Source organism: Eubalaena glacialis, chromosome 2 (genome assembly GCF_028564815.1).
Source record: "Eubalaena glacialis isolate mEubGla1 chromosome 2, mEubGla1.1.hap2.+ XY, whole genome shotgun sequence".
Classification (NCBI taxonomy): domain Eukaryota; kingdom Metazoa; phylum Chordata; class Mammalia; order Artiodactyla; family Balaenidae; genus Eubalaena; species Eubalaena glacialis.
In genome coordinates, this window is record NC_083717.1 from 35769264 (window position 1) to 35781424 (window position 12161).

The 12161-nt window shown below is 41.8% G+C and overlaps 1 protein-coding gene and 1 long non-coding RNA gene across 2 annotated transcripts in view; one reads left to right on the forward strand and one right to left on the reverse strand.

Moving 5' to 3' along the window:
- Positions 1-4696: 4696 nt before the first annotated feature.
- LOC133083970 (uncharacterized) lies at positions 4697-6829 on the forward strand. Its single transcript, XR_009699344.1, has 3 exons — positions 4697-4790; positions 5914-6286; positions 6427-6829. It is a non-coding gene; the product is annotated as an uncharacterized LOC133083970 (long non-coding RNA).
- ADAMTSL3 (ADAMTS like 3) overlaps positions 5188-12161 on the reverse strand; it is a 374428-nt gene continuing 367454 nt past the window's right edge. Inside the window, exons 29-30 of the mRNA XM_061179848.1 lie at positions 6078-6292; positions 5188-5404 (exon numbers count right to left, since the gene is read on the reverse strand). Of these exons, the coding sequence (XP_061035831.1) occupies positions 5298-5404; positions 6078-6292 (322 nt within the window). The 3' untranslated portion in view covers positions 5188-5297. The remainder of the gene's footprint in view (positions 5405-6077; positions 6293-12161) is intronic.

Here is a 12161-nt window from a genome sequence, read left to right on the forward strand (position 1 = left end):
CCATCACCTCCAATGTCCCCATCAATACTTCTTTATTTGTAGCCATTATGGAACTATAATGACAAATGACACAGATTTGGAGCAACTGGAACACTGTATGTCGTTAGTGGGAACAGCCACTTTGGAAAACAGTTTGCTAGTTTCTTATAAACATGCACATATCATATGAGCCAGCAAATCCACTCCTCGGTATTTATCAAAGAAGAATGAAAAACTTAGTAGTTTTACACAAAAGCCTGTACGTGAATGTTTATAGAATTTTATTCATGATCACCCCACGCTGGAAACAACCCCGAGGTCTTTTAACTGGAAAAATGATACACATCTATAGTATACCCATACAAAGCCAATTCAAGGAACAAACTATTGATTCACCCAATATCACGCATGAATCTTAAATGTCTTTTGGTCAGTGAAAGAAGCCTCAAAGGCCACATAATGTATGATCCCACTTGCATGAAACTCTGGAAAAGGTAAAATTATACGGACAGAAAATAAATAATTGCCAGGGGGTGGGGGGTGGAGAAATTATTGACTACCAAGAATCAAGATAAGGGAATTTGGGAGGTGATGGAACCGTTATGTAAGAAACTGCTGGTTGACAAACAACTCTCTGAATTTGTCAAAACTCTTAGAACTGTAAACCACAGAGGCAATTTGACTGCATGTAAAATTATAAAAACCATCACCCGGGAGGTGGGGAGAACGCAAGGAGGAATGCAGACTGTGACAAATGAGGATGACTGTACTACGAATGAATCACATAACCACACTGCAGGGGGTGGGATGGAAGGGGATGACCTAAGTCACTCTGGAAGAGGGTTCTCACTGGACACCATAAGGCAGTAGACAAAAAGAATACTATACAAATACTGTACTCTAGTTGGTAATTTCTTTTTTTCCTTTCACAGGGGTATGCGTTAGCAGCTCTGAAACTACATGTATAATAAGGTCAAACCAAGAAAATATATTGCAGATAATGAAAGCCAGGCTTCTCCCTGTCAGAGAAAGAAGTTTACAAACAAGAAAAAGGTATAGACTATAATAATGACCCTATGGTGCTGGACTGGCATTCAAGGTTTCAGTATGAATGCATAGATACAGGAAAAAAAGTGTGTGTGTGTGTGCGCACGCGTGTGCGCGCACATTCAAGGATTGGTGTATATGCAATCAACCTTTTAACCCTCCCAATGGCCAAAGCTAGAAGGCTTTGAGCAACAAAATAATGATAGTGTTGGATTTCAACCCCTAAATATATATCTATATATAGGTATATAGCTATAGATATCTATATCTATATATCTATATCTAGATATATAGATATATATGCATCCCCTGGAGTCCATACGGATATACATAAAGTGAATAAATGGGGAAGAAGGGACAACTCTTCCCTTCCAAAGGATTCCAATTAGTAAAAGTAGAAGGAATGAAGAAAATAGAAGGTCACAATTAGAACATCTTTGTAATAATTGTTGTAGGCACAATCCACAGTGGACGCTAAAATTAAGGGACACTACTTTAAGAAGAAGCAGAATATTTGCACAGTGTCAACGTATTGTCTCTAAAATAAGTATTTATTAATTACAAAGGGAAAATAGTAACTTAATAGACAAGAAACTTGGCAGAAACTACCTGAACCAAGGATCAAGTCACTAGTAATAAGACTTATTGACATATTGTTCCCCCTGATAGTATGCATTAAGAAGGGCAATAATGCATAACCTCACTCTAATCTTGAGAAAACACTAGATAACCCCAGATTGAGGGACATTCTACAAAACCTCTAGCCAGTGTCATGTCAAAAGTGTCAAGGTCATGAAAGACAAGAAGAAATTGAGGAAGCATCACAGATTGGAGGAGGCTAAAGAGGCAAAGCAACAAAATGCAATGTGGGATCCTGGATTAGAACTCGGGCAGAAAAATGGACAATAGTGGAAAAATGGTAAAGTCCCAAAATGTTGATATGTAAAAGAATATTTGGGATTTCATCACACTGTACATGAGAGAGGACCCAAGCCTTACATTAGTGTTTAGATTGTAAAATGCGGACTTTTTTCGGTGTCCTTGCGTAGTTACTAAAGATTACAAAATATTTCAAACTGCCAAGAAAATAGAGGGGATTTCCTAGAAAAATTTATCTGAGTTGGAAATAAAGTTGTAACTTTTCCACTGTCCCGATAATGCTCTCCACTGCTTGTAACCTATGTAGGCCTTAGAGAAGGAAGGGAGGGAGGGAGGGAGGGAAGGAGGGAGGAAAGAAGGAGGAAGGAAGGGAGGAAGGGAGGAAAGAAGGAGGAAGGAAGGGAGGAAGGGAGGAAGAGGGAGGGAGGGAAGGAAGGGGAAAGAGGGAACGAGTCAAGGAGAGAAGGAGGAAAGGACAGAAGAAAGGAAAGAAAGAAAAGGAAAGAAGGAAGTACACTGTTGAGATATCTGAAGTGTCCCATTGCTTATCTTCTGTGTGGCTCAGCCTCATTAGGTTAACATAGTCTTACAAGTTACTGTAAAATGGTTGATTTTTGTCTTCATCAAGTGACCTTGGAAACTCCAAGGCCTGTAGCAAATGAAGGGGAATTTCAATTCCAGCACCATGAATGTTTTCTAGAAAGACTCACTGCTAACCTTGAAGCACTATACACTTGACCCTTGCACAATGTGGGAGTTGGGGCGCCACCCTTCCCTGCCATGGAAAATCCACGTATAACTTGTAGTTGGCCCTCCGTATACTCAGTTCCTCTGTATCCGAGGTTCCACATCCACATATTCAACCAACCTTGGATAGTGCAGTATTTACTAGTCATAGAAATCTGTGTACAAGTGGACCCAAGCAGTTCAAACCCATCAACTGTATAAGAGAAGGAAGCTATTAAAAGCGGTTACTCACCAACCGCTGCTAAAAAGTCTCTCTGTGCAGACATCTCAAATCCATCCCTAACCTCCTCACAATAGCCAAAAATAAAAGTGTGTTAGTGCCTCCTGCTCCTGCTCTCCCAACTACCACCCACTTCCATACCTGCTTCAGGCTGTCCGTTTGGAACTTCTTGCCACTCTTTCCTGCCCTTGACATTCTTTTAGGTGTGATTCACAGGAAGTAAATGACTGGGATGAGGCAGTGAGAGTGAATCTCTGTGTGATCCGCTCTGAATCCTGTAACCCACACCCCAAAGACAGCCCAGGGCACTGAGCCCAGCAGGGTTGCTCCTGGACTCAGAGAGGCAGCCAAGGTGACCATACCCAAGGCCACCAAAACCCGAATGCAAATAAGTCACCTGCCTTTGTAAGGATGCCACTGAATAATCAAAGTACATTTATTTCTGAATTCCTAGTCAGGATCGTGAAAGAGAAATATTAACTCTTAGGTGATAGAAACAGTAGTAAAATACAGTACACAGGAAGGTCATTTGAATGATAACAAGACAAAAGGTACAACAGCAAATGAAAAATAGCAACTTTAAATACAAAGTGAAGCAGTTTAATAAGAAATTTTGTTAATAAGAAAAATACATGTCCCCTGTCTTTATTACATACTGTACAAAATAAAATATTGCACCTTTAAGTCATATAATAAATATATACAAAGAGTATTGTACAAATGATCTCTCTTTAATTTAAAAAGCCTTCAACAATCAAGTGTGATTGATGATGAACAACTCACAGGCTGGTGTGTCCTCGTCACGTCCCCGCACCCGTTCCCAACCACCAAACCCTCCACGTACAGTAGTGCTCATCCCAGTGTCAGTGAGGCTGCAGTTAGAACAAGAGACCTGGTGCTCAGGAGATGGCAGAGAGACTCAGCAAGCTTGTCCACAGACAAATCCAAAGCCAGAACGCACTGCTCACTTACGAGTGACCAGGGACTAGGGCCAGCACACCTGCTTCAGGTAACTTTGCTGCCGACAGGCTATAGGCAACATGCGCACAGGCAGCTGGGACCCCGAATAAAGAAGTATGACCACTTATTTGGGGTTGTGTGCCATCCAAAGCCATAACTGGTAGAATGTAAGGTAAGAGCCCTCTAACCAAATCAGCTTTAGAACTTACAATTAAATACTATTCCCAACTCCTTCAGCAGCAACATCTTATCCAAACTTTACCTCCACCTGGATGCCATCACTAATGCCAGCATTGGCACGATCCAAACCCAAACCAACTCTGACCTAACCCTAATCCATAAAGCCAACTCTAGCCTTAACCCTAACTTAACCTCCATTTTTCTCACCTAACCCAAGGCTAAAACTAAACTGAACCCTAAACTTATTCACCAAATCCTAACTCTAACCCCTCATCCTAACTGTACCTTCCAGCCTAACCCTAATTCGCTTTGGATTTACTGAAAAATCAGTTCAAATTAAAACAATTATTTACTATAAACAGCTCTTTTCAGCTATCATGTTTCATAGTTAGATTACTTTCTCATAATTTTTCCAAAATAAAGATCCTTACGAATACTATCTTATGCATAAATTAGGTCTAACAAGGCTTTGGTTTTTCTGTTTTTGTGCAAGAGAATAGTGCTGAGAAAACTCTCATTCACAGCACTTAAAAGAACGCTTTGAATATACTTCAAAATCAGTAGAAGAGGTTACTTTCCCTCTCCTTTAATTTCCAAGATGCCTCATTTGGTCACAGATCGATTTCCGTAGTTGTGAAAATGGCAGCAATGTTTACTCTGTGTTTTCTTCCCTAAGTTCTCGAAGAGCAAGGATAAGATGCCATTCCCCAAGGATGCCTGGATCAGTCAAGAGTCACAAGCCTGTCCACAGTGATTGTCTCCTTTTCACAGACTAAACGTAAGGGTCCATAAAAATGCCATTAGAGCCAACATCTTAACAACTATTGGCCAGAGCTTCTAAAATGTAAATGCCTTATAAACCTGTTGCAACCCTAAAACTGAGAGAAGTCATCAGTTGCCGTGTTTCTCAAGCCTTCAGGATGTCCTACTCTGTACTAGTCTATAAATCACAGGAAGAGGCAGCTCCTGACAATGCACAGGTGATCTTGGTGATTTCCTGATTAGAAGGACACGACGAGGTCCCAAGTGCAATGGCGTACCTGCTATGGTATTTTATGTTAGTCCTGGAACATATCATTTAAAAGAGTTGGAATTAAAAACCGGCCATGGGGAAATGACAGTCCCAAATTTTAACAGTGGTGATTTTGCATCGACTTCTGTCTGACTGTAGAATCTAGAGGGATTTTTGGAAAGAAATACATGTTTTTGTGCCAGCTACGTGGGGAAGAGAGCTTTTACATTTTGTTTCATCTTCACAGCAGCATTAGGACCCCCCTGCAAAGTTTTATCCTTCTTGACACGATTGACAGCACCTTTGTTTGTAGACGTCTAGCGAACACAAATTAAGATGCTTTACAAACGTACAGTAGTGAGTTGTGTCTGTGCAGCCTCCTGCAAAAAAAAAATATATATATCCATTTAACACATAGCTCATTAGAGACCTAGTTTAAAAAAAAGTGCATGATTTTATGAAAAGCGGAAACTGAGATCACAGTGAAGCGAAGAAGCTAGGCTTGGGTTAGGGCCACTGCTTGGCACTGGAGTCAGAAGTGCCCTGGACTCACTTCTTAGCTGGGCCAAGTGGCTTCTCGATGCCCTCCGGGCACATCACAGTCCTTCAGGCCACCTGCTCCTCCCAGTGCTGACAGCAGCACTAGCTTCTGGGGTGTCATGAACCCCAGGGAAAACTTATCAAAGCTGTGGACCTCTCCCTAGAAATATATATATGATTACATTTCCCACATAACTTCAGGGCATTTACACACCTGCCCAATCCCATCCAAGGAAGCCTTGTCTGAGGGGCTGAAACTCCAAGGCAGAAAGAGGCTGTGGACAGGCTCCCAGTGCTTGTTAGAAGGCCACTGTCCACCCTACTCACTCAACTATGTTTTTCTCTAAAGAACACCAAGTTGCACCCACATCAAAGCAGCTAATCTCCTGATGTCCCAAGATACCACATACGTTCAGAATGGCCCTGCGGACGAGACCCTGACAAGGTTGGCTCCATGCGGTCCGGTTTGCACAAGGCTTCGGGGTGGTCGCAATACCTGAGAGGGGTACGTACTATCACAGGAAGGCCCCAGGCAGTGCCGCCAGGAAGAGGGTTTCTTCCCCGGCTCGCAGCGTCTCTCAGCCACCGTCTTGCAGCTCCTTGTGTGGACACAGTCCACCTTCCGAGACTGGAAGCCCTGACCACAGGCTGACGTACAGGGCCTCCAAGGGCCTGCGTGCCAACATGCATCACGAGCCCCCGACGAGCAGTTCCTCCAAAAGGTGGGTCTGAAATGAGAAAAACAAACAAAAAAGTGGACAATGGGAGAAAGTGGGGTGTCACTTCTTGCTGGGATCAAGCCTTTTACTGTACTGTACTTTCAGTATAGCAAAGCCTTGACAATTAGGACCTTATTCAACAGGAAACTCATCTGCATTGTTCCTGGCTGACTAAGCAAAGTGGTGGAGGAATCACAACCTCAATAGAGGCAAGCAAACCACGTGTTTCCATGAGCCTCCGGCACCACATCAAGGCACGCACCTCAAAAGACACACTCTCCTGATGAGCTGGAGCAGATCGATTTAGGCAAGGAAGAGAAGAATGACACATTTGTTGACAACCTGTAAGCTCCGTTTATATAAGCACTTGAAATATATTCTGCTATGAGTATGCATTTGTTTGTGAGCAATCTTCTCCGCTATGAGGAGTGCTCTAGTTTACATTTAGGACACACTATAACTCGTAGTGAGAGCTAACAAAGACCTTTTGGGAAGAGGGATCTCTCTCTAGCCTTCTTACCCTTTAAAACAGAACAGAAAGTTAATGCCCTCTGTTTTGTTGTTGTCAAAAAGGGTCCACTGTATGTGTATATTTATTTGACAACCATGTGCCAGAGAATTTTCCAAATACTTTACATAGATTGACTCCTTTAATCCTCACAACTACCCTACACAGTAGCTAGTTAATTTTTTTAATTGAAGTATCGTTGATTTACAATATTATATTAGCTTCAGGTGTACAACGTAGTGATTCAATATTTTTATACTTTATACTCCATTTAAAGTTATTATAAAATACTGACTATATTCCCTGTGCTGTGCATTACATCCTTGTACCTTATTTATTTTATACTTACTGGTTGGCACCTCTCAGTCTCTTAGCCCTGTCTTGCCCCTCCTCCATGCCTTTCCCCCCCTGGTAACCACTAGTTTGTCTCTGTATCTGTGAGTCCGTTTCTGTTATAGTCATTCGTTTTATTTTTTAGATTCCACGTATAAGTGACAGCATATGATACTTGTCTTTCTCTGTCTGACTTGCTTCCCTAAGCATATATACACTCCAGGTCTATCCATGTTGTTGCAAATGGCAAAATCTCATTTTTTATGGCTGAGTAATATTTCACTGTATATGTACCACATCTCCTTTATCCATTCATCTGTTGATGGCTACTTAGGTTGTTTCCATATCTTGGCTATTATAAATAATGCTGCTCTGAAAATTGGGGTGCATATATCTTTTTGAATTTGTGTTTTCATTTTCTTCAGATTTATACCCAGGAGTGGAATTGCTATATCATCTGGTAGTTCTCTTTTTAACTTTTTAAGGAATCTCCATACTGTTTGCCATAGCGGCTGCACTAATTGACATTCCCACTAACAGTGTACAAGTGTTCCCTTTTCCCATCCTCAGCAACATTTATTATTTGTTGTCTTTTTGACAACAGGTATTCTGACAGGTGTGAGGTGATATTTCATTCTGGTTTTGATATGCATTTCCCTGATGATTAGTGATGTTCAGCATCTTTTCATGTGCCTGTTGAATGCCCTCTGATTTTTGAAAAGATATTTACCCTGGAGGGTGAGCCACCTTAGTGGACCCACTTTGGGGTATCTGCTCTTGTTCCCTAGGGCAGGGCTCCTGGAACTGATGTACCTGTACCACATGAGAATGTCTCCCCATCCCCTAAGAGGACTGGAAGAGGGCCCTAACCTGAGCTGGTTCAATCACTGTCTTTCTCCCAGGAACTTGGAAGTTGCTGGAACAAGACATATAAACCTGAAGGCCGGAGTAGTGGTGGCCATTCTCTGCCACATGGGCCAGAGAAGTAGAATAAAATAACATTCAGAAAGAACAAAGAATGAAGCAGAAACACACGGAGCTGCAGAGCTGAGAGGAGAAATAACTCCTCATTTCTTGGTAACAGTCCTTCCTGAGGTCTCACGGCATTATCCCTTTGGATCGAGACATTTTTGTGTTCCTATAAAAGGCTCCCTATCAGCGCACATAATCCATAAGGAGTGTTGAAACACCACTGGAAATGTAATAAGGTGGAGAAAATTCTGATCACCTGAACTTCTCTAAGAGACTATTACACATAGTTGGAAGCAATACTTTGATTAGCCAGTAGGGGGAGACTCTATCAAAGGGTTTACTTAATACTGTCCCATCAGGCTGTTTATAAGATTCGTAAGAGGAAAAGGGATGAGGGTGTCCTGTTAACTGCAGGGTTTTTGTTTTCTCCAGTGGGTATGAACCTTAGGGGGCCAAAAGTTGAGTTGCTTTGGACAAGAGGGCAGAGACTGAGTACTCTTCAGCCATCCCCTATGCAGAGATCAGCTTTTCTACTGAAAACAGTTGAACAAATATTCCAAGAATACTCAAAGAGGACATTTTAAAATCTACCAAATTGTTCTATGTGAGAATGGTGGTCCTATCTTCATAAGAAATCTCCCACCCTCTCTGTATAACTCATTCCAAGTTGACTTTTGTTGTTTCCAGCCCAAAGGACCTTAACTAATACAGCCTCTGTTTCTGCTTCGTTAGAAGACAGGGCCAGTGGGATGTCAGAAGAACCTATTTAGCTTCCTAAGCATGAAAGATGAGAGAGGCACAAGGAGCTAGAGACCAAGGCAGATGCTGAAACCCAAAAGGCTGGTCATTGAGGATGCAGTAAAAGAATGCAAGATCGGTCCAGCAGAGAGCATCACTTCCTTCCGGGCAGGGATGGGACTGGGGATGGGGATGCCTGAGCTAGGGGGCCACAGTCTGGGCACCAACACTGTGCACACAATTGGAACTCATGTGTTTTTCTATGTAAAAGATGAAAGTAGAAATGGCAGCAGAAATCATAACAGTAACCCTGTTTCTACTAGTCTTTCTCAATTTCTCATTCCTATTCAGTCCAGCTCTGCTCCTACCTCAAAGAACCCTTTTCATCATCAGCCAGATGGAACTACTGATTCTGTAGGGCAGTAGATTCCAAGTCTGGCTTACTATCAGAGGTATGTGGGCAGCTTTCAAAAGATGTAGATTAAGAAAGAATTAAAAACAAAAGAAAACATAAACAAACAAACAAAAGAGATATAGATTGCCAGGTTCCACTCCCTACGAAAGATTCTTATTCATTAAGTGCCAGTTGAGGCCCAAGAATCTTTAAAGAAACTTCCCAGGGAATTCTGACTCCTGGCTGAGGTTAGGAATTACCTCTTCGGGGAACAAACCCTCTGGGTCCTCCAGCATTTCCTCAGATCCCTGTGTTGTCTTCTTGCCATAATGTGGGCTAGTTTACCCTGATAATGCTCACTCCCTTTATAACTCTCTTCAGTGGAAGCCACACCTCCCAAACCCTTCCCAGGGCCAATAACAGAGGCTAGCAGATAGCCTGCTCACCACTGATTCTCTACCAGTGGCCACTAATAATGTTACTCCTTGTAACACACCCTCTAATATTTACTGAGGCCCTACTATGGCAACTGGGGGTCTCCAGCCCGCCCACTGCATTGTAAAGTGAGATCTAGTACCTCACCTACCTTCAGCGAGCCCACAGGAAGCATGCCCAGTCAGCAGAAGAGGCCTGTGGGGGAAAATGAGGCCAGAAAACTGCAAAAGAAACCCACAGAAGCTCTCTAAACTAACCTAGTCCTTCTTCCATAAACCACCAGATATTTGGGGAAAACTAACAGCATGAAAGAAAAGTACTAGGACACTGGTACTAAAAGCTGAACAGCCAACCCTGGAGGAAGCAGAAACAATAGAGAAAATGAAAGGCAACTTGACTGTTTTCCCCCTTCAGGTCTAGGAATTTTTCTTCTACTACTTCTTTTATGTCTACCCTTTCAGTTCATTTCCATCTCACTTTCTCTAAAACCCCACTTAATCAGATATCATCCTGATAGATCCTTCCATGCCTTTTATCCTCTCTATTCTATTTTTTGCTTCTTGTTTTGGTTGGAAAGTTCATGGCATATCCAAGGGACTGAAAGAAGGACAGTGGCTGGAACACAAAGAGTGAGACAGAGTGAGGTCTCGAACGAAGCTGTGCAGGGAAGTAGGACTTGACCGTGCAATACTTTATAGGGCACATTGTGGATTTTAGTCAACCTTTTCCCTAAGAGCAAGTGAAGCCTCTAAAGTGATGTTAATCTAGCAGGGAGACGGGGTGTGGTGGTGGTATGATCAGATTTGCATTTGGGAAAAGATTACTCTGGCTGCAGTAGGGAGACTGGGTTGGAAAGGAGCATGGATGGATGGAGGGAGACCAGTTGGATGGCTTGGCCAGGGGTGATGGTGGTAAAGATGGAAAAAATGGATGGGTTGGAGAAAAAATACAAAGAGCCAAAAGTCATATAAAAAGTAACCAGAAAAGTACAAATTACAATAAGATATTTTTTCATCCATCAGATTGGCAAAATTATTAAAATACTGAAAAACCTATATAAAGTTGATGAAAAGGGGGACTCTCATATACTGTTGGTAGAGACATTTTGATGGTAATTTAGTAGTGTCCGAATGAGCATGTCTGTCAATTCAAGTCCATATCTAAAATTTATCCCATAAGAATATTACCCTTTGTGCATAAAGATGTTCCGGGATGTTTACCGCAGCATTTGTTTGTAATAGCAAAAAAATTGGAAACAATCAAATGTCCATTAGCAATGGAGTGAGGTAACATTAAGTACAACAATGCAAAAGAATAAAGTGACTCATGTACTCGGATGGGAAAAAGGTCTATAATGTATTGATAAGTAGAAAAAACAAGTTTCAGAAAAACATATCCAGTATGTTATAAAGAAAGCTCAAACCACGTAGGTGTTTGTAATATAAATATATCTTTGAGCGTGCAAAGTAAAACATCTGGGATGATACATATCAATCTGTGTGTGGTCTCCATCTTCTGAACAAAACTGGAAACTGGGTTTTCTGTTGAGAATAAGGGCAGCTGTTCCAGACATTTTCCATTCGAGGAGAATGGTTCTGGCTGGAATTGTTTTGGGAATAGGAAATGCAACTGACCCTACACTGCCAAACCTTACTGAAGGCTCAAAATAGAAGCAGAGCCAGTTGTCAAGGTCATCTCATTTTCTCCAGCAAGACTTAGGATGTGGAGGAGGAAGGAAAAGCCATAGAGTGAGCACCTTCTATGACCCAGGCTGCTTAAGTGCTTCACACTAAACCAATTAATCAAAACTTCCCCCAAACAAGATAACCTAAAGACTAGGAGAAAATATTTGCAAATGATGCGACCGACAAGGGCTTGATTTCCAAGATAAAGAAAGAGCTCATACAACTCAACAACAACAACAAAAAACAGACAACCCTATCCAAAAATGGGCAGAAGACCTAAACAGACGTTTGTCCAAAGAAGAAATACAGATAGCCAATAGGCACATGAAAAGATGCTCAACATCTCTAATTATTAGAGAAATGCAAATCAAAACTATAACGAGGTACCACCTCACACCATTCAGGATGGCCATCATTAAAACGTCTACAAATAACAAATGCTGGAGAGGGTGCGGAGAAAAGGGAACCCTCTTACACTGTTCGTGGGAATGTAAGGTGGTGCAGCCATTCTGGAAGACAGTACGGAGGTTCCTCAGAAAACTAAAAATAGAATTACCATATGATCCAGCAATCCCACTCCCAGGCATATATCTGGAGAAAACTATAATTCAAAAAGATCCATGCACCCCTATGTTCAGAGCATCACTATTCACAATAGCCAAGACATGGAAACAACCTAAGTGTCCACTGACAGATGAATGGATAAAGAAGATGTGGTACCTACATGCAATGGAATACTACACAGCCATACAAAAGAATGAAATAATGCCATTTGCAGCAACATGGATGCAACTAGAGATTATCATACTAAGT